Source organism: Teleopsis dalmanni, chromosome 1 (assembly GCF_002237135.1).
Source record: "Teleopsis dalmanni isolate 2A chromosome 1, ASM223713v2, whole genome shotgun sequence".
Classification (NCBI taxonomy): Eukaryota; Metazoa; Arthropoda; class Insecta; order Diptera; family Diopsidae; genus Teleopsis; species Teleopsis dalmanni.
The window spans coordinates 23,713,389-23,737,744 of record NC_051846.1 but is presented as its reverse complement, the minus strand read 5'-3'; the positions used below and the strand labels follow the sequence as shown (position 1 = coordinate 23,737,744).

Sequence of the window (24,356 nt, the reverse complement as noted above, 5' to 3'; positions counted from 1 at the left end):
TTTGTACTTGCAAACATAAGTCTGTTGCATATTAATATTAGAGAGAAATTTTCAAATTTTGACATTTTAAGGTCAACAAAAAATTTAAATATTTGGGATTTTAATATTATATCAAAGCTCATATTTAAAATAGATTTAGCAGTGCATGAAACTAATCCTAGTAAAAAAGCACATGTGCTAATGTCACCAGTTCCATTCAGATACATCCATTGTCTTTTATGATGCACTGAAAGTTGTTTGGGGGAGTGGAATTGTCCTAAACATTATAATAAATAAATATAAAATAAAAACAAACGCATAAATAAAATTAAATTGTATTAAAATATTATTTTTAATTTTTAATGTGACGCGAAAGACGAAAAGAAAAGTAGAAGTATTCGAACAGTAATGAACCCTTGTAAAATTGCAGCCAAGAAAGGCGCTTTAGACACAGTAAGTTAAAATATATATAATAGATATCTCTACAAAAGCACAGCTTTCAAAATTGACTACTTGTGGGAAAACACAATTAGTCATCGTTTGACAAGCACGAGTTTGACACTTTCAGTCCAGCAAATTATATACAGAAATTAATTTAATAAAAATTCAAATATTTCCTAAGATCACTGTTGATGTGTACTTGGCAATACTTGAAACAACGTTTCAATAAATTTATCAAATTTTTGTTGTTGTTTCTTCATTATTGTTCGAACCCCTCTGATTATTTTTAATTTAATATGTTAGTGCTCTTATTAAAATTATATTCAAGGACTTTGTATTATATAAACTATATAAGGAATGATTTACAGAGAAATTAAGGAATCATTTAGGGACATATGATTACATTCATGTCACGGCAATTTTTGTGGGTATCTATGCAAAATGAACTGAGCTGTCAGTGTTAAATTTTCATTTTGTATTGAATGCAACAATAATTTCTGTGACGTAACTGTAATCATTACATGCTCCTTTGGGAGTTGAGTTTCATTCATTAAGGTCATCAATCTTACCTACTGTAGTGGTAATATTAAGGTAACTGCTTTTCAAATCTCTATATTTTTGTTACTAAGTGGATATAGACAGAATTCACTCTTCAGCATGCAAGACAACTTATAGTGAGGACAGAAATCGTTTGATACATACAATTTAAATCAATTATGGCGAGACAGTCTACCAATATGATCGACATATATAATTTCCATGGTTGCTATGGTAGATGTTTCATATTGCATCATTATGCACTTCTTCCATGTGATCTGAGATCGCTTTAGCTCACTGCATTGGATTCAACGATATAGTTTAGTCAAATATTATGATTTTTTCTATAATACGTTATTATCATTGACTTTCTGTTCTCCATTGATGAATCTTGTTTCTTCATTTCCTTATGCTTCGAAATATAATTAAGTGGTAAATGGATACATCTGGTGTTAATTTCGTAATTAAATTGATGAAATTCGCTTACGGCGTTTTCGCTTATGTGCACATGTGCATCGCCTATCCTGCGAAATAGAGCGCAAACTTGACCAAAAACCAGCAGCAATGAGATTGCATTAAGATAATTTGATTGTAGACATTTTAAAAAATCTGTGGTCTTGTATTAAAATTAAATGCCAGCTTAAAGGCCATAATGAACTTTGATGTCCTTAAACCCATTTTGCTGGTTTCATCACGATATGGAAGGAAATGAAAAAGCTGCACTGGAAAGATGTTTTATGATGTACCTATTGGTTGGTTGGTTTAATTAGTTACCTTATTAAATTTAATTGTTTATTTTAAGAATCTTAACTTATTTCAGGTTAATTAATGCCATAGCTCAGATAAATATTTTATATATAATTTGTGCAACAGTAATTTGTTATAAATTTATTATTATTATGAAATTATTTGTATTTATTAATACATTGCTCTTATATTTTTAAACTCTGAAAGTAATTGTTTTATACATTTTTGTATCAAGTAGTATTTCAATGACTTTTATATGTATAATATGAAAACTAATTTTTGCTTAATGTATTGTTAATGTTACTTAGAGCTAACACTGAGAGTGGTTGTAAAATTTAAGTTTTTCTGTCAGAGTCTAAATACATATTTCATTGTTTCTATTGATTACCGACTAGTGCGCTTCATTTTCGGTATATACTTGTGGACGTCCATTTGAGATGTCATCTACAACTACTACAACATTGGTACCATTAGTATTAGTGTTTTCTGGCAGATCCTAAAAATATTTAAAAAAATATGTTATTATTATCAACAACTTTCATATAGATAATATATAAGATTTTAACAACATAGGAACATAGAAATTGTATTTTAAGTGCGAAAATCTTCTGTACGACTTGATGATTTATAAAGCTAAAAAGCGCATTTACTTAGATATTAGGGGTGCAGAACTACATATAAATTTTTAGATTTTGATTGAATTTTGTTAATTTTTTTTTTAAATAATTTAAAAATACTTTTGTGAAGCTTACACTCGAAACTTGAAAAGGAAATTGCATCACGTACTTATTACTTGAAGAAAATCAAATCATTATTGCTAAGTTTCTGTAAATATTAATTTATACTGAAATATAAAGCGTTCATTGGTCATTTTAGAAAAAGAACTCCAAACATAAAACTATAAACATTTCCATTTACCATTCAAAATAATTTTTTTAAAACAAATCCTTTGAAATTGACAACAAATAAATTGAAATATACATTAAATCAGTTATTTTCTCTTCCTCAAACTAAAATATTCTTAAATAAAATTAAACAAACTTGATTTAAATATTTAATTTAAATGCAAACCGGAGAAGGAGAATGTGTTTCATCAATTCTCGTAGCTGTGTTCAATAAAAAATGCAAAAATAAGCCAGAGAAATTCTGCTCCCAGCGAAAATTGTGTACTTTGACTCTGATAAATCCTTCCATTAAATGCCAAAGACAATGAGCATTTCAATTGAACAAAATCTTTAAGAAAGTAAGGAATAAAGTTGAATAGGGAAATTAAAAGTCTCTGTTCTGAAGAAGAACGGAAGAATTTTTTAAAGCATTGAAAATATGCTGAAAACTTTGCCATCGTCGTATTCATGCTGAATTTATTTCCATTCTGTAATTCGACACAATGTGGTTATAGCCTGAAAGATTAAAAATCAATGCAAACTAAGTCACAAAAGAAATGTCAGGAATGCATTGTACAACAGATTGGAGTCTTAACTTACTTCCCATGAAATTATGTACAACACTCTTCTTTTCTTTTATTATCGTTGACAAGGGTTCGGATTGAGAATTTACGTGAGGGATATTGTTGGAGGCATCGAAAAATGTTAACATATTCTTCACATATATATTTGCATAATTAGATCTGTTGTCATCATACGTATATAATTCATTGTAAAGTGACAATAGCAATAAAAATGTATTAATGCGATGAAAATGGAGTTGAATTTAAATTGTTTTACATATAACTTAGCTTAAAATGTGTTTACACTGTTAAACAGAAAACAAAAAACTTGAAAATAGTATATGTTTAAACATGTGGAACATGTGCTATATAATATAAAATAATTCTTTCTTAAAACAAATCAATATATCCTATTCGCTAGCTGTTAGGTCTGTGTACCGAGTCTTCTCGTCTACCATAACTACAAATAATCTCTTATTGAAGATTTATGGATCATTAAAAACAGAAAGGAAATCTTTTTGAGAACGTGTATTAATAGAGCTCTTGTTGCAACCCTACTTGCAATTCACTTTTTTCCATTTTCGTAAAAATTCACGAGGTTGTCTGCTTTGAACGGTTATCAAACACCAACTGATCGACGTAGCTTGCTCAAAATTAGAAAGTTGCCTACTGGTAGATTACATCTGACTGCAGCACTGTTGCATTTGGAGTAACTGCGCGGGAAATTCAAAAAGTCACTGACTTATCAAACCGCCCTCGAATAAGAAATACATCTGATACGATGGACAGAACATTGTTTTACAAACAAGATGGATCTTGATCTCATTGCACAGAATTAAAATCGAAAGAATCAAAATTTTCCTTTATGAGATCCTTTATTATTATTTTTTTTTACTTTTACTTTTATGTATAAAATGATAGGAAAAAGTTTTTTGTGTACACTCAAAATGAATGTTATTTTATTATTAAATTTAATAATAAATATATAATTTATAAAATATTTCTTTAAAGAATATTTCTTAGTTATTACACTACAATTGATTATTATTAAGCAATTATTAAGCAATTTTTAAAATAAAAGAAAACGCTTTTAATTCATTTCAGTGTTCGCTAAGCTCTTCAAGTCCAAGTTTAAACACTTAAACTATTTTTAGCCAAAAATTGCTGTCTTTTGTAAGAGTAGCTGAAGTCAAAACGTATGTACATACTATAACTTACTTAACATTGCCATCAACGTTCTATGCGATTGTTCAAGAATCGACTCACTATTTGTGGAACATCTTCGTAAACCTTATACGGACATAATAAACATTAAATTCATAAATGCAAAATATGAAGGGTTAATTTTTCAAACAATTGTTATACTTACCTAATTGTTGAGTATTTCTTGATCGGATTTGCGCGCCCATTCTGCCGTAGAGTATTATAATGAGTATCATCGGTATAACAAAAAAGACACAAAATGAAATCTCGAAAAAAGGAAAGTCAAAAGGTCTAGTTGCACAAAAAGCTGAATCTGCTATAGTTGAGTTATCTGAAGAACATAGAAAAAAAAATAAAACCAAATACAAAATTTTTAATTAAAGATACTTTCTGTAAATGCGGGATATGCATATTTGTCAACTTACCAAAAGGATAGTTCATATATTATATATCAGTCAGTAGACCAAAAGGTATAGCACTAATAAAACTAACAGTCCATAAAATAGTAATAATACGCAGAGCACGTTTAAAACCCCCCATCGTGTAGAGATGCAATGGATGACAAATTGCGAGAAAACTTTCTGTAGAAAATGCCACAACAGTCAACACAGAAACATAAGTTGCATTAAGAGAGTTAAAAAGAAGTGAAGGTAATATTTTAAGCACATATTAAAAACATTTAAGATAGTTCACGGAATATAAATTAAAGCGATAATTATGGGTTTACTTACGCTTCGGCAATAAATGCACGTATCTTGCAAAATGGCAATCCGAATAAATAAGGATACTGATGCCAGTAGAGAAATACTTCCGCCGGTAAGCCTGTAAAAGAAGAAGCACAGAATAAGCAAAATGTGGTAGAAAACTCATACTACTCGAAATGTCATAATAAATCACAATAAATTAAACATGACAAAGGTTGAAACCTATAACCTTCAATTTACAACAATTTACGAAACAAACTTTTTACACAAATTTTGTCAGCGCAAGCAACAATTTTTCATTCCCTGGAAATTGGTTTTCTCAAAGAGCTGTCAATAAATTTACCAGACATCACCTGGTTTTTTAGTATTCATAAAAATAAGAAAAAAATCAAAGAATGTTTAAAATTAAATATAAATATGTAATCGTTTTATTTATAAATTTATTGTGACATTTTAAACATATTTTTTAATAAATTTATACCACTGAAGGTCAGCAGACGGCTAATATGCCATAGCTGTAAATCTTATATATATATTACAATTGTTATAAATTGTAAGCTTTATATATATATGTTTCAATTGTAATAAATTTCTGTGTAATACAACAAATTTAAAATGAAATAGAATAAAGCTAAAATATTACTACTACTGAAGGTCTGTTTCTACACTTTGACTCTTATATAGTGGATGTTTGTGAAGGATGTCAAATGCATTCTATTTATTAAAGTGTACATAAGTGAATCAATATTACTGCAAAGTAATTTCATTAAACCGCTATGAAATTACGATATAAACTTTAAAGTATATATAAAAATGTTTGGTACGAAATAGTCAATAAATACTAATAATAGGTAGTACAATTTTTTCGCCATCACTGTACAATTCATATAATTTTTTTTTGTCATTGTTTATATTGTGTGTTTGGACATTTTTAAATTTAATAAATATTGTAAATATTATATTATAATAAATAATTATTATAAATATTTTTATTCCAAAAAATTTAAATTTTTCTATACTTGTGCTGTTTAGTGAACGATGTTCGCAATAATCTCATAAAAAATAAAAAAACAACAAATTTACAATAATAATTGAAATTATGTCTCAATAAACACAGTGTCGTCTCGGACTTGAGTCAAGTTCAGTGGAACTTTCACGGTGACTGTAAAAAATAAAAATCGACAGCCTTGTTCCAAAAACTTCTGGAGTTAACGTTAAGTGGTGCTTGCTAAAACCACGGTTTCAGACAGAGGTTAACATATCTGTCGTAACTTTCTCAACAAATTTTAAAGTCAACCCCTAACTAAATGGTACGTTGTCGAGAGTACTGCTGCTATTGTGTATGGTTTTGATTTGTTACTTTTTAAAAAAATGGAAAATAATAAAGTAACTTCATTTACTGTGATACGTATTTCTGAGATTTTGACCAAGAACAGTACGTATCACCACCGAATTCGTCTGCTATGAGTTCCTACTTGATTTCCTGTTTGAATGACTGAAGAAATTACTTTGGATACGCGTTTCAGAAACCCAGAAGAGATAATAAAAAACAGAGATAATAAATTAAATCGTAATTTCCTGCAGAGTTTTTTTAATAATATATATCAAATAATATGGAAATATAATAAATCAAATAAAATAATAAAAAAATTCATTCAAAATTAAAAGAAGCTGTAATGAAAAAACAAAAAAATTCAAACAAAAATTTTTTTTATCTTGTAATTATATATTTTAAAACAGAAAATTTTCTAAGTGTATCAAAAACGATTTACAATAGGTTGCCGAAGTGACTCATCGCACATATCATTGGTACATCGTTAAAACGATTCGCTGGCACAATGGTTGTAGTTTATAATATAAAAAAAGGTACATTTATATGTTAAATTAACTAAACTTTTTTACAAAATTATCCAACATCCTTAATTTTAAAGAATTAAAAAAAAAATATTGATGCAATTTCCTAAATATATCTAAGTTTTTTTTTATTTTTAAAAAAAATGTTTAGAAATTGTGATATTTCCGTTATGAAGTTGTTTTAATTTTTTTTTTATTTAATTTGATTTTATTTTATTTCTATTTACTTTATTTTATTTATTTTTTATATAAACCTAGTGGACATTATCATGCGTCATACTTCGGTATAAAGAGCAAAAAATTTATTATTTTTTTAAGGATATTACAACCACATTTCTAAATTATAAAAATATGAAACGAAAATAATATATTTCGTTTCTGTTGAATATTTAATAAAATTTATTGTAGTATCTCATAAAAACAAAATAAGTACAATTTTAAGACCTAGCATTTTCAGTTTTACAGCTAATTAAACTATATTTGCTGCCCAAGTATTACACTAGTCTTCGTGGCTATTAAATAACTTTATTCTTTTCCTTGCAATTGATATAGATATGCTTATTAAAGATATGTATTAATTTTATTTTATAGCATCTAAAGATATTTATGAACACCTCAAACCAATTGAAAACTGATTAGGAAGAGATACTTGGCGTCAACAAATTGAGGCCAAAGAATAAGAGAGCCTATCTACAATGCCTGATAAGGTACCCAACTCTGGTGTATCTTTTATTCATTCAGCAAACAACTAATTCACTTTACTATATATAAAATCCTTTGTTAAGTCATATATGTGGTTAGAGCATATTTTTCTTGGTGTACGACTGTTAAATAAAATTGAGTGTATGTATTCATTATATGTTATATATAGGAAGAAATCCTAAAAAAACCGTGACCTTATTAGGTAGCTTTATTTACATCATTATTTTTGTCATTATTATATTTTGACCTACTTAATATCTATACACAATACTTCAAGTATCTTGGTACAGAAGACTTTAAAATTGCTTCCGGCTTACTTTTGATTTTTAATTTCTTTTAAATTAAATTACTTATGAATTGTATCATATAACCATCTAATAAATATCGGTTGAGATACTAAAAAATCTTTAACATATCATCCAATAGCACAATAAGAGCATAAAACTGAAAACATTTCTTACTCACCGGCAGTGCCTTTTGCAATGGCACTCTTTGAGGCCCTTGTCAATAAATTAAATATTTCTCCGAAGTGCAAGTGAATTGCGTGCCGTTGAAAATACAAGGCCAACCCTCAAAAGTATTGGAGCTATTATTGGCAAGCCAAGAATTGTTTGCTTCCAAAAATGTTGGAGACGTCCACTTTGCAAGCAAATTAGGTGCAGTTGTGTTTGAAGCATTTAATTGTTCCTCCAGGTCTGCTGTTAAATTACTTTCAATTCTAATGTTAAACATTTCGATTATATTACTTTGTTAATTAATTAAAATTTACACATTGCTTCAAGTAATTCGCGTATTCAGCTATCAATAATCATAAATACAAAAATATTTATATTTTGAAATATATATATCTTTTTAATGAAAGTAAATATATCTGTTAATATCTGCTGTTATTTATTAAATCTTTATAAGAAACATATGTTTTAATTCCTGTAATTCAATTAAGCCACTCAATGGTTCAGTTCCAACTGAATTCTGGGTTTCTGTGAAAATTTCAACTAAAGTCAAAATATTGAATTTTTTTCATTAAACTTGCGGAACTCAAAATTGACAAATTCTTAACATGTTAACACTTAACAGAGCAGCTTTTAAATAAGTTTACGCCTATCATACGCCTATCGCAGAAGTACTATAGTCTCTGCATCTTCAACAGCTGCACAGATCTTCTCAAGATCTATACGTGCCAAGCTTAGAGTATAAAATAAATGTTTTGTATATATAATATATGTTATGTATATTTCACACATATAGGAATAATTCTAATATGTGAAGATCTTATTAATTTATTTTATTTTATTTTATTTTATTTTATTTTATTTTATTTTATTTTATTTTGTTATATATTATCTGTCAAAGAAATTTTTCATTAAATAAAATTTAGAACTAAAGTAAAGAGCGGTTTTCAAATGATCTTACAGTGTGAGTTAGCATGTTGCGACAACTACTCACAGTTGTTGATAAGTGACACTCACGAATGCAAAATGTTCTTTGCGTAGATAAACATTTTTTTTAGAAACATTTTTTTACGATATTCGTGGGTTTCGCTGTTTGCTCAGCATTACACTGTATTTGGAGTAAATATTTATTTGTTATTATTACAAAGGTGTTAAGATAAGGTCAGGTATAGAGTAATTTTTAAGTGCATAATTTGAAATCCACTGATAGTGAATACTATATATCATGTGACTTGAAAATGTTTATAAAATGTTAAAAAAATAGAGAATAGTTCGTGAAGGACAAACAAACTATGTTTTAGTATATTGTCTTCTTCTTTTGCATATTACCTGCTCTAAAATATTGATAAACTCTACTCCTTATTTCCCTGATTGTATTTCAATCATTAAAGTTGCCTTCACTTCATTTAGGCGCCTCTATTACGACTATTAGATCAGTTTTTGAAAACTTGTCTTCACTTGAATTGATTTCTAAATTGATTTTTTCTAAAACGATAGTTTCAAATCAATAATATAATCTATTTCTAGAATTTGAACCTGAAGCGAATTGTCGTATTGATAGGAAAAATTCCAAATTTTAGAACATTAGAAAGTATTTGTTTTAGTACTGTTCTTTCTTTATTTGGTTAGTAAAATGTACTTTTATAAATCATACAATTAGTATTTGTCACATTTTAACATAATTTTTAATCAATTATTATACATTTTTTGTTTGATTATACCATAGAAAAACGCAAGCAATTGCTATTATACCTATACATTCAATTTTAATAAGTATATATCCGGCTGCTTCCTTCTTTCTATTTTCGCCAGGCTCTTTTTCAATATATATATACATGTATATGTGTATATAAATATGTATATATAACACTTTTATATTATTAATAATTCCAAAGAAGATATATGAATTTCAATTACTAATAAATATCATTGTTATAGAAAATAAGATTAAAAAATGCCATTCTATTTTCCAAATAAAATAAAATGTTATTTATTTTTAGAAGCATACTTTTAGGGGCAAATATGCCGTTATGTGATCTTTCACATAAAATTGTGATTTATTTATTTAGGCTCCACAAGGCTTCAATGATACTAATAGGACCAGCAAGTAAAACTATTTAATGAAATTTAATTCGAAAATAGCTTATTATATTAACATGACAAAAAAAATCTGATTCAGCTGTAATTAAAGATTTTTGGTATAAGAATTATTTAAAAAATGGAAAATAAATTTATTTTTTTAAAATCACATATTGCACAGTGCAGATTCGATTTATTAATAAATATTTTTAAATAAATTTTTGTGTATCGTCTAATTATTAACTTAATGTTTGAGTACTTATGGCCAATGAATTTGATTTTTGAAATATTACATTCTTTGCGGTTTATTTATCGTCCTCCATTAATAAATATAATAAAAATTATATACACTACTTTATGATAGAATTTTTTAGATTAAAAAACCAAATGGTGTATTTAATGAACTTAAATAAATTTTATTCACTGAGCGCCTAAAAACTACTAATCATAATTTACTCCTAAACACACCACCGGAACATTTTAAAAGGCTGTCTAACGTCAAATGAGCGAAATTAAGGTCATGAAATCATGGGTTATCAGCTTCACATAGAACTCAATAATATGTAGCAGGAAAATATTGTATCTTATATATTTATATATCTAAGAATATGTTTTTATATATCGTAAAACTATTCAGTATTTATTTGTTATCAATTATTTAGTAGTATAAAGAATAAATAAAATAATATGTCATTCATTGTCATATAATGACAAAAATATGTAAGTTTTTTAATAGCAAAAAATTTTTTTTCTAAACAAATAATAATTTAATCAAAATAATAAAAATGAATATCAGTTTATAAAGACTAGCTTAGTTTAGCAAAAAAGAATTTACCCTTGGTTTTTTTTTTAAATTTGATACGTCGCTGCTTAAAAAAGAGGAAACATTTTATAAAATCAGCGGTTCTTGAACTTGACGCCTACTATGAAGTCTTCACACTTTAATGCCTCATTGATGTATTTTAGTTATAAACTTTTGAATGAATTATTAAAATTTAAGCTAATTATATTGTATACAATATAATCATATAATTTATTTCTGATCAGAAAAATTCAAAAAAAAAAAAGTTAAATAATTAAGTAAGTCACAATGCCAGATTTGATAACATATATAGAACAAGGAGATAAAATTAAAAAAAAAAAAACTAAATCTCAGCTCACAGTATAGTTCACTTATATTTAATATAATTCACTTATAACATTCCATAGAGAAACTTGTAATTTCGATTAATATTGAGTCTACAAGTATTATAAGTTCAAGTACACGTAGTCAGCACACGACACGATATATACACAAGCGGGTATGTATTTATATTTGGATATTTCTATTGATATGTGAGCTATTTGTATAGTTCCAAGTTCATACCATCACGAAAAAGAAGAATTTTCTCCTATGTTTACTTGGTAGAGGTTACTTCATGTTATAATTTGCTCGTGCTGGCTTATCATCTATAAGTTAAGAAGTTTTTGATTTCGCTGGCATTTTTCATTATTTTTGTATAAAAAAAGAAATACAAAATATGTATATTAGAATATTAAATTTGTGCTTAGGTTAATTCTACTTTATACACACTCACTTCGACATGATTTTTAGTATTCTAATATAACCTTATGTACATTCTACAATTACTTCTAATAAATTAATAAGTTTTATGCAAAATTTTATCTGTACAATAAGAAAAAATTTTTTTTCAATAGATTTAGCAATGGCATTTTAATTACCCATCATTTTAGTAATAGTATGTTTCTTATGTCTGTCTGTCAACTTCTTATAAATGTATTTTCTTACATCAAATGGTACTAGAAACCTGGCACTTGCAGTCCAAACAAATTATAATTATATACATACTATACATTAATCAAAAAATTCGAGTATTTCCTAAGATCACTGATAATGAACAGTATATGGTCAGCCAAATTTCAATAAATAAACTAAAAATCTTTGTTGTTGTCTTTTCGTTTCTATTCGAACCCTTCTAAATTTTAAATAATTTCTTATCGTCACAAGACGTATTTATTTTCGACAAAAAAATTAGAATTAAAAAAGTACTAGAAGAAGTTTTGTAAATTACTTTTATTAAATAAAAAAAAAGTGATTTTTTTACAAAAGCTTGTCAACGGATGTTGCACTTCACAACAATCACGTCAAAAGGTTAAAAAATGTTCTGATAACAAACCTTTTTTGATCAAAATAAGTTCATCTGTTACTTTTGTGTGTGACATCGCATTACGAACATCAAACGAAATCTGATATCATGTTTATCTTCTCGGTAATACCAGGTTATTTAAAATACACCTGTTTGTTGATGCATTAAACATTGGATTTTAGTATGCAACAAGACTAACTAGAAAGTGATACTAATTCTAGGTACTTACTTTGTCCGATGGAAGCCCCCTCACTTAGTAGTCTTGAGTGACATATACGAATCATCTTTACAATTATTTCTGTTCTGATATTCCATCAGACTAACGTTGATGCATAAGAAGACAATTGAGTAGAGATAGTTCCAGCAAAGAATGTATGTATATGTTCCATCATGTAATTTTTACATTTATTTAATTTATAACATTCAAAATCTGTCCTACATAATTTGTACTAAAAATGATTCACATCGAAAAACTGACAGTACTGGCTAGTTTATATACACTGGTATGTATCAATGGACCCTGTTCTATAGACCCTGTTCTATAGACCCTGTTCTCAACTAACGAAGTTTTGCGAATTAAGTTTCAAATAAATAAAATATGTAACTGACATATGTGTATAATGCACACGGTTGTATGTTTATTGTTATTATTAATACAATTACAGATTCATATTAAAAACTATGTAAGAAATTAAATAAAAAAGAATAACTTAATATAACTTTATATAAAACGCGACTTGTCTTATGAGATACTAGTATAAACTATATTTACATATATGGACTTTTGTTTATCCGGTGTTTATTTTTAGGGAAGAAAATAAAGTTATTTTTATGTTTTAAGACTATACACATATACTATACAATTATTATTAAAACATACAATATACACTCTTAATATAATAGTTGTAACCGATTCGTATATTAGCAGATATAAATACATTATAATTTTATATAGACTTTGTCCTGCAAAAAAATATTTTGTATCAAATAACAAGTTAATGACTAATGTATTTATAAGACTAAAACTACATTTATGCATAATGTATTGTTAATGTTACTTAGAGCTAACACAGAGAGTTATAGTAAAATTTAAGTTTGTGTCTTAAAATCTAAATACAAGTTTCATTGTTTCTATTCATTAATGATTCGTGCGCTTCATTTTCGGTATATACTTGTGGACGTCCATTTGAGTTGTCATCTACAACTACTACAACATTGGTACCATTGGTATTAGTGTTTTCTGGCAGATCCTAAAAATATTTAAAAACATATGTTACTATTATTATCAACAACTTTTATATATATAATATATAAAATTTTAAAAGGAACATAGAAATTGTATCTTAACTTCCATACTGGTATGGGAGTTCATTAACAAGCTGAACATACTCAGGTGAACAATTAGGTGCACTTAAGGGTATTTCATTGATCACATGGATTCAAGACTAGGAAAGATAAGCTCTATACTGTATTTCATTTAAGAAATCTGACTTGGAGAAACGCTTTTACTTGACTAAGGGGCACAATAGATATTTTAGGTCGCAGTGCACTATCCCTATTCTCAATAATAATTTTTGGATCTTGATTTAATTTTTAAAAATAATTTTAAAATAATTTTGTGAAGCTAACAGCCAAAAATTGAAAAAGAAATTGAATCACGTAGTTATTACTTAAGGAAAATCAAATCATTATTGCTAAGTTTCTGTAAATATTAATTTATACTGAAATATAAAGCGTTCATTGGTCATTTTAGAAAAAGAACTCCAAAAATAAAACTATAAACATTTCCTTTTACCATTCGAAATAATTTTTTTAAAACAAATCCTTTGAAATTGACAACAAATAAATTGAAATATATATTAAATCAGTTACTTTCTCTTCCTCAAAGTAAAATATTCTTAAATAAAATTAAACAAACTTAATTTAAATATTTAATTTAAATGCAAACCGGAGAAGGAGAATGTGTTTCATCAATTCTCGTAGCTGTGTTCAATAAAAAATGCAAAAATAAGCCAGAGAAATTCTGCTCCCAGCGAAAATTGTGTACTTTGACTCTGATAAATCCTTCCATTAAATGCCAAAGACAATGAGCATTTCAATTGAACAAAATCTTTAAGAAAGTAAGGAATAAAGTTGAATAGGGAAATTAAAAGTCTCTGTTCTGAAGAAGAACGGAAGAATTTTTTAAAGCATTGAAAATATGCTGAAAACTTTGCCATCGTCGTATTTATGCTAGATTTATTTCCATTCTGTAATTCGACACGATGTGGTTATAGCTTGAAAGATTAAAAATCAGTGCAAACTAAGTCACAAAAGAAATGTCAGGAATGCATTGTACAGCAAATTCGAATCTTAATTTTCTTCTCATATAATTATGCACAACACTTGGCTGTGTCGCCTTTTGTTTCTATCGACAAAAGATTGAATTGATAATTTACATGAGGGAAATTCTTGAAGGCAAGAAAGGATGTTAACATATGGTTGAGTTATGTATTCACGTAATGAAATTTATTGGTATTACTAAGCTATTTAATTTTTATAATAACATATAATAATGGCAACATCAGCAATAACAATGTATTAATATAAAGAAAGTGGAGTTCTTATATAACAAAATTAAAATGACATAAGTTAATAGTACCAAATAGTAAGTAAAAACCTTAAAACCCTAAGTACATATATTCTATGATAATCTACAAATATATAACAGTGGTGGCATAAACAAATATGTTAGGTTTACTAGCTGTTGGATCCATGTACCGGAATATAGCATAGGTTTCAACATAAGTGGAAACAGCCAAGGAGTCCGCGTTGGGTCTAACTCGCCTTAAGTTTTTCCTTAAAACTTTATCTATCCATACTTTTTAATCTAACTGTAGGCTTCACGTTTAATAGCCATTGCAAGTGTGAGACCAAAATCGAAAGAATGAAATTCAGAGTAAAACATGTGCACCTTAGCGAGCTTGTCTGACCCGCAGTTAGGTCAGCTTAAGTTAAACAGACGCCTTGCAGTCGCTCTATATATATATGTCTCTAGGTACCCATTTAAGTTTGATACTGACAAACACGTAAAATTCGTAAAATGAAGTCTGTTTTTGCAACTCTTACTGATATAGATGTTGTGCTTAACAGAGATTTGATAATAGCTTACCAGCTTGTCCAAAAAGATTTGAGTTTTTGTATTGGGAATCTAGTTGCTCTGACTTTAGTTTTTTATGTTCATTTTACTGCGTACTAGATTGCCTAATAATTTCACTGCAATAGTTCGGTAGTCATAGCAAGGTACTAAGGTTCAGTTCAGACAAGTTTGCATCAAAAACCTTAAATTTTTTTGCAAGATTTCAACATTATTGGAGGTGTGCAATAAAAGACTTCACGTCATCTTTGATGTTTCATAGATCCATGTATAAAAAAGATTCGATTATAAATGAGTTATAGTACGTACAATTTTGAAATTCTTGTTATTTTTTGATTAGATGAGTTCTTCATAAAAACAAACTAACGGGCATGACTAGTCTGATTTGTGAGCTTATGCTATTTAAGTATACATATCGTATAGATATTTCACACTTCCCAGCGTTTTCTTCACAATAGTATCATGGATAGAAAAAGTCCTTCAGTGAAATCGAGAGTAATTTAATGAGTTATCGATCAATATTGTGTTTCCATAATTTGCTGATTCTAAGAAGAATATACTTACTTGCTGCAGTGGAAGCTTAAATTCGGGTTTCTTTATCCAGAGATCGTTGTTTGAGTTAATAGAATTTCTATCTTTGATATTGTTTGATATACGTACTGACCGTACACGTACCTTAAAAGAGAAAAATTAAAATTATATCAATTGTTAATATAGTTAAACGCCTTTTTTATAAAAGAGTATGGTATATTCAAGATTCACTCGTAAATCTGACTTTTCGTAAATATAGTTATTATTAGTAATTTAGGTAACGATATCTCTAAGGTAACTACAACTTTTTTAAGAATTTTGAGAAGAAGAAAAAATGATTTCTTGTAAATATTATTAAAGGTAAAGGGCTGCAGAATTTTTACAGTATTAAAGGCATTAACAGAGTGTTCTTATAATCTAATCATCTCTACGAAGAAAACTGAGCAAAATGAGTGTCTTAATATTTTTTTGAAAAAAAAGTCGTTTAAATGTGATAATTGGTCACCTAGTTATTTGTTTACAGTACACAGTAACAATAATAATTAAAAAAGTTTCATTACATCATTTTTCAAAACCTAAAGTATATTGATATAAAAATATTTATATATTAACAATATATTTATTAATATTAAAAGACTTAAAGTAAAGTTTTTTTTGTTAAATAAATAATAAATATTATTGTAGTGCAAAATAAGAGTCTTAATATTTAATCATGATATTTAAAAATAATTAAATGCCATTTAACTAATCATAAAAATGAATAAATATATGTCTTTTTAAATATCTCTATAATCAATCATACATATCAACTCTTTGATCTTAAGTTATAGTACTTTAAAACAATATCATTACATCTGCGCTCTTCTGAACTCTTCACCGAACCAACAAACACTCCGAGTAAATAACCAACAAAAGGGTAAATATCTGTTATAATTAACGGTGTAAGACTTCATAACAAGAGTAATTATGTTCCACAAATAGCTTTCATCTACAATGAAAACTACAGCCACGCAACATACTTTTGTAAACAAAAACAATTATGAAACGCCTATAATTATGCTTGCAATTATTGAATAATTAAACGAAAAACTTCATTTTTAAAGAAACCCACTCGGTTTCATTTAAAATGGATTTAATCACTTCTTAAATTTAAGCTGATAAACATGCGATGATGATGGTTAATTATGTAGTATATAACTTCATTTTATTATTGATTAATTAAATAAATTATTTATTAATTGCATTACATTTAACCGTAGTTGATTAAAGAAAGGTTTTTGTGCGATTTTGTGCTAAGAACAATGACGAAAGTTAATTTTGTGAACTTTGTGGTTAATTGAAAATTGATGACTGTTTGAAAAGTTTTACAAAACAAAAACCAAATTTAACCAAAATAATTAAAATTGCCTTTAAAATTTATTATTATACATAATATTTATTTTTAGTATCCTTTCAATTTTTATATACAGCACAGACATTTTCATTGACTTTAACATTTCGTTGCATTAAGATTTTAACATATCAATTGTGGTTAATTGCATCTGGCATGAAATCTAATTAAAATTCCAATAAACCAAATGATTGAAAATATCCATTGGTAATTAAGTTATCGGCCAGCCAGCAAGCCAATCAAATTTACGATTTACTTCATAACATGCTTAGATGTTTCTGCGAAGCAATGAAGTTAATGCATGTGTCAATTGACATTAGTAAACAAATATGAAATTCATATTCTATTTACTTATTAATGGAGACTCTAGTAGTATGTAAGGTTATGGCTCGCCTAGAAGTATGCAAAGATAATGTAAACAATTTGCTCTATTGACAAGGCAAGCAATGGTTAAGTTTACACATTTTGTTTACAATCGTTGAAATTTTATTACAATTTCGTTATTATTAAATTTATAAAGAAAACTAAATTTAATTTAGTTACAGGTTAAATAAGCGTAGACTGTTGATATGCTAATTTTGGAATGTTATGCATAATATTATTTTATCAAATAATGCGTAACTAAATAAATTACATTTAATCGGAAGACTTGCTACAAATTTGTTTTTAATCTTGATATTAATATTATTAGAATTAGTAAGGAAAAATATTTCTAAAGTTATTTCTGAAATAATACATTTTATAATTGTAAATATATATATATATTTTGTATTATAAATTTACTAATAAGTATATAAAATTAATATAGCGTTAATGCGCTATATTAATTAATTAATATATAAATATTAATTATATGCTTTGTTTTTAACCAATTTCTAATTTGTGTTTTATATAATAATATAAATATTAATAATATAATATAAACTAGTGGCATGATTTTAATGAGACCGAATTTCTATCAGCATATATAGCGTACTTTGGTTTTTGCAGCTACGTTTGTAATATAAACTATTTACATTAAAATTTCTATTCCCATTAATCAATAACAATAAAAATTAATAACAAGAACAATTGCTATAAACAACCACCAACATTACAAAATCATAAACAATAACAAAAATAGAATAATAAAAATAATAACAGAATTTAGTACTACAAAATGGTAAATAAATTCGCGTATAATTACACTAAAAAAACAATAGCGCATATTGCATTTCTCAGGTACAGAAGACGCAATAAAAATGCAATCTGGACAGTCAGCAGCGTCTGATATCCAGATTATTCCAATAAGTCTCTAAACGAGAGTCAGTTAAACAGTGAGCTTGTGATCACATCGCATCACTAGCGCTGCTTAGTGCACGGTATTCCCAGCTTTCCCATACTCGTCTCAGCTTTCCATCCATCCAGACAAATAAATTTATTGTAGGAATGGACCTGGAATCCGGCGAGCTAAACCTCGATGGAAAAGATTCGTCACACCTTTATTTTTCAAGGCGTATTTTTAATATACGAGTATTAAAATTATATATACCAAAACAGTTCCTTGTGAAATACTTTTCGAACGCGATTTGAAATTAGACACTCTCTCAACGAATGAAAGTAATTAACCCTAATGAAACTTTCGATATTGCTCATTATACTTGTTTAATTAAATTGTGTAGAAGTTTGGTTTTGGAAAAATGTTTAAACTTTTTTTTGGAAGAATTATCCCACAAAAAATATTTTGTTTTATTTACATTTATGGTAATTGGAAATAACATTTTTAATACAATGACCAGTTGTATTTGAAGATAAAACAACTGCGCTGGCTAAGACATTCCACAAGAGTAACAGTCCAACTAAAAATACATTGAAAACAATAAAATCAATAGAAAAACGCCAACGAGGAAGTCCTTCTATAAGATAATATGATCAAGTATTGAAAATCTGTTAGTTCTTGATATTTCTAACCGTTGTCAGCATACAAAAAATAGAGTCGTTTTCAGACGGAATTCTTCATAAACTCTCGAAGTCAATATACCATAAATCAATCCATTTTACTTTGGCGGCTAAAACTTATGTCTGATGCTATTAATCGCAGCACTAAATATAAATTTCATTGCTGCGTATCTAAGAAAGTGTGTGCTGGTGTGGATTATACATACAGAATGCTTTCCTATTTGAAAATTAATTCTATTTCGATAATCTTATTATTAAAATCAATACTTTAAGCAAAATGTATTTCATTTGATAGCTTTAAATTATAGCTTTAAATTTCTGAAATGTCGCGTTGTTACACTGAGTTGTTATTAATAACTCAAACTTGTACTCTTTAATGTACAAACAAACTTAAAAGGAATGATACGATCTTTCAATGAAAAGCAAAAATTAAATGTAAATATATTTTAAATTAGTTTTCAAATAATTTCTCTAAAAAGAATTATTCTTACCGAATGCACTCGATCGTAATTGCAATTGCCGCCCACACTAGTCGCTATTGTAGTTTCGCGAAAGCTGGATTGATCCCTTACGAATCCATTGTTGTAATAAACACTCTTGCGCTTTCCACAAAGTATATCCTTGAATGCCACTCGATATCGATGAGACATGACATTGTACAAAATCGGATTAATGGTGCTGAAAATATTTGAAATTAATTTAAATCAAATAAAACATCAATTATTGACTAAATCAACATATGTGGAGTGCCTTTATCTGTAACACAAGCTACATATAACTAAATTAGCTTTCAATTATTGACTACATTTTAACCTTGGGCAATAGGAATATCTTTGATGGTGCACATTAAATACAAATTTTATTGATTTTGAATAACTTTTGCAATATAATTGAGTTTCGGCTAAGATACTCCGAGCTACGATAGAAGTAAATTTGTACAAATAAATTTAATAAAAAGTTTTCTATATAACAAAAAGTAATGCACCAACATATTAACTTGCAAAAAGTTTCGACATGTAAACTTACCAAGAAATATAGTAGGCAAATCCGCCCACCGCAAATATCCATTCATTAACATCGTTATAGTTCTCATAGTTTTTGGCGTAAAGGAACCATAGACGCTGCAAATGAAATGGCAGCCAACAAACGAAAAAAGTTACAACAACGGCGGCTGAAAGCATAAAATATTTAAATTATTACAAACGAACAATACAATTTAGTAATTATTTAAATAAGAACAGAAAATTATACTACTTAATATTTCACGGAAAAAATACTAATTGTGGTATTAGATTTTATCTTCAAGGCAAAATGTGCCCAAACGATATAAGTAAAGGCTAAAGGATAAGGGCAAAGGATAAAGGATACTCCTTTGCCAATTAATGTTGCTCTATTTAGAAAATATGACTTCATACTCTGATCTCTGCTGTTTAATCAAAATTTAGATGATGTTTTCTTTAATCATGTTTATGCAGTAGCTATTGTATACACTTTACTGGCATTTAAACGGTAACTTTGAATGAAAATATAATTAATTTAACTTAAAAACTTTTTCCACTTAGAAAATTTCAAAGCAATTAATTTTTTGCATGAAACTGACCTACTCACAAAAGCACCACTTAAGGCGAAATTGTCCGTTGACGTAAAAATTAACTCCTGATTTTTAGTATCTTTCTTTTTTATATATACTCAATTTATTTTCCTTTAGTTATTTTTTTGGGGTTCCTTTTGTTATTGTGTGTCGTGAATACGAGATTTAGCTCAAGGATATACAAAATATTCAAATTGCTAACATAAAACGCCGGAAGTGTTCAATTTACAGCAAAGGATTAATTTTCAACAATATGGGATACTAGACAACATAGTTTGGAGCTTTTCAATGAGTTGTAAGTTAAAATCTTGTAAGCGCCTTAGAGCCACTTTTATCTTTAAATATCATAGGTTGAAGTAAATAGGATTTCCTTCCAAATGATTACATTTTTGTTTACTTTATTTTTCACATGTCACAGTTAAGTGAGAAAAAAAATAAATTATTTATATTTCTATTTCATAACAAGTGTTTTATATATCAAATTATTTTTGTTTTAATATTTAATAATATTTGAATTTACGTCACACGGTTCACAGCTGATTCCCTAACCATGCTGAAGGATTGAATCTCACTTTTAATCGTTACCGTCGCAATTGTGGATAGGACGATAAAAGTGCCCCGAATACTATCATTATTCTCTGGACTTTAAATTTACAATTTACTAACGATTCACAGCCGGTAACGATGGTTCACTTAACAGCTAGAAGATTGAATCTCCTTTTTAATCATTACTATCGAAAATGTAAAGAGGGCGATAAATGATTTCAAATGCTATCATTATTTTCTTCAAATTTACAATTTACTAACGATTTACAGCCGATTAGCGAACCATGCTAACAGATTGAATCTTCCTTTTAATCATTACTATCGATTTTGTGGAGAGGGTGATGAAAGCGCTTCCTATCTGCTTTGTTTTTGCCAAGTACACGCGACACACCTTTGTTAATCTAGGAGCTTCCTTTTCTGAGGATCTTGGCCTCCTCCAAGACCTAAAACGAAACAACAATTTAAGTTTCGTCAAAGTTTAAGGTGATTTTTAAAGCTCTGACATGGTAACACAACGGGCCAATAGGCGAAAGTGAATCCTTTGACTCACCAACATAGCCATACCTACCTAACCTAATTTCATAAGCGTTAAAGGAGGATAGCGTTAAATATATCGGCATCACGTTGGACAAACGATTCACATGGCTTAAACATGTTCAACTGAAAAGAATTAGCTGCGCCAAAATTCTACATTACGTCCAACCGCTATTTAGAAATGAAAACCTCAATGCTAAGAACAGGAAACTGATATATAACCAAATAATTTGTCCGTCACTTCTATATGGTTGTGTAGCGTTTAGCAAAGCTAAAACACAAACACTACTATTCACCAGTTAGAAATTGCTCAAAGCCAGGCTCTGAGAAGACTTTTCAAAGTTCCTTGGTACATTAGGACGAATGACATCCTCAGGGACCTCAAGATTGATCCCATCAAAAAATACATAAAGAATAGAGCCCTGAAATTATTTGCGAAATCTGACAGACTTACTAATCAAATCTCGTTATCAAATCTCAGAATGGTTACAGGCTCCTCGGGGAGATATGCAGATCTGAGGTCAATTATTGCTTAGTCTAATGAAGTGATGAACAATAATCCAGTCAAGGCGCAAAGAGGGGTTTTGTAGAAACCTCGCAGTTAATAGAGAGTAAAAGTGCTCAGGTGCACTGACTCAACTCAACTAGCCTCAACAAAAAAAATTAATAAGTAACTACATAAATCTTGCTATTGGCAAGTTGGGAATACGGTATAAAGGTATAGGATGCTCATGAATAATTTTCCACTTAAAACAGGTTAAAAGTAAAAATATTCCACTGAAATAATCCATAAAATATTGCGTAAATATCTATTATTCTAAAGGATGGTTTTTTTAACTGCTTGAGAACTATCAATATCGATAACAATAGGGTTTGACAGCTGATAATTTTAAATTGTGTTGATATTTCTGTTCAGTAAGGTTGGCCAAATCATCATGAATCATTTACCGCTATAGCAATGCTTCCAACTTTACTTTGAAGAATAATAATCTTTTCGCGAAGTTCATAGAGTATTTCGTCCATTTTACGATCAACATAATTTGACTAGTGAGCAAGAAATTTGTACAGTTATTGATCCTTTTCGAACTAATTTTACTCCTCTCAATTGAAAGCCAATACAAATGGATTATTTGGTGCGGTTTACACTCTACCATTTCTTTCATGACATGATTTCAAGTCAGAAAATAATTATTTACTTATAAATAATAATAAATATAACGTAGTATATCTCATAATTTTTAAAGCAAATCATTTTCTACCACGAATTGCATATGATAAAACTTTTTTTAAAAATTTTTGTACCAGAATAGCTAAAATCTTACGTGCGGTCTTCCGGTCGATCTTACAAAGGTCTTACGAAAGACCTTTAGTCTAATTATTTCATTCGAATATAACATAGTTAATAAAACTTTCACAGTAAATTACAAAACGCCAAGTCAAGTATGGTATTGGGTTTGTTGGATCATAACACTGACTCTGAGCTTTAAATTTGGCAGGGCACGAGTTCAATCTCAGGTACTTGTACTCTAACAAAATTATTTACGAATAATTAAATATAAGAAATAATTGCAAGACCATTGAAGATTGGTATTTGGCAATACCCGAAGTAATTGTATGGTCAAACAAAAATTCATATAATCAAAAATAAATAAAAATTTTATTGCTACCATTCATTACTGTTCAAAACCTCTGCATTAAATACAATCGTTTCTATTAAGTAAAATAGTCATTACCATCTTAGCTGGCAACAAAATCAAATTTAATATTAGTTATATATATTTTTTGTATAAATTTTTTAGTTTGTCTCACTTCTTATGTGCACTTTCAGAAAAATTGGATAAATTCAATTAACGTCAAAACTTCGAAGTGGTACCAGTAATAGTTGATAATACCAGAACATATGAAATGCCTGCATTCTGTAATAAAATTTATCCTCTCATGAATATGAAGGCTATATAAGAATATTTCTTAGGCTGTCAAAATGTGCGAATCTCAAAGCAATTTATTATCATTAAAAATTAAATTATATTTTCTTCAAAAAATTTCTTAGATCATATTTTTATATACAATAACATTTAGTACATACACATTAGGTACATATCATGCAGTGATAAAGAAAAAAACTAAAGTACATAAATAAAGTTTTCAAGAGATACCCAAATTCTGTGTGTCTCAATCTCAGTTTTGACCATCTACTAAAAATGTGTGTTCATAAATTTAACTTTAATATCAAAAATTTTTTCACAAGTTTTTAGTAGTGCAAATTTATGTAGATTTTTATAAATAAAACATCGAAATCAAATTACTTTTTACGTAGCACATATTTTTACGGCCCATGTTTACGTTAAAATATTACTTCAGATGCGAGTACCCATGAATTAGAAAAGTTGGTAGTACT

At 28.0% G+C, this 24,356-nt stretch overlaps 2 protein-coding genes across 2 annotated transcripts in view; both read right to left on the bottom strand.

Moving 5' to 3' along the window:
- Positions 1–4,491: 4,491 nt before the first annotated feature.
- Positions 4,492–9,042, bottom strand: LOC119678414 (neuropeptides capa receptor-like). The gene is given in 4 exon segments (XM_038090233.1): positions 4,492–4,685; positions 4,780–4,979; positions 5,086–5,225; positions 9,028–9,042. Coding segments are annotated over 4 exon segments (549 nt in total).
- A 4,359-nt stretch (positions 9,043–13,401) lies between these two features.
- Positions 13,402–24,356, bottom strand: part of LOC119678407 (neuropeptides capa receptor-like) — a 56,302-nt gene continuing 45,347 nt past the window's right edge. Inside the window, exons 7-10 of the mRNA XM_038090220.1 lie at positions 20,314–20,458; positions 19,779–19,965; positions 15,993–16,103; positions 13,402–13,542 (exon numbers count right to left, since the gene is read on the bottom strand). Coding sequence (XP_037946148.1) covers positions 13,402–13,542; positions 15,993–16,103; positions 19,779–19,965; positions 20,314–20,458 — 584 coding nt within the window. The remainder of the gene's footprint in view (positions 13,543–15,992; positions 16,104–19,778; positions 19,966–20,313; positions 20,459–24,356) is intronic.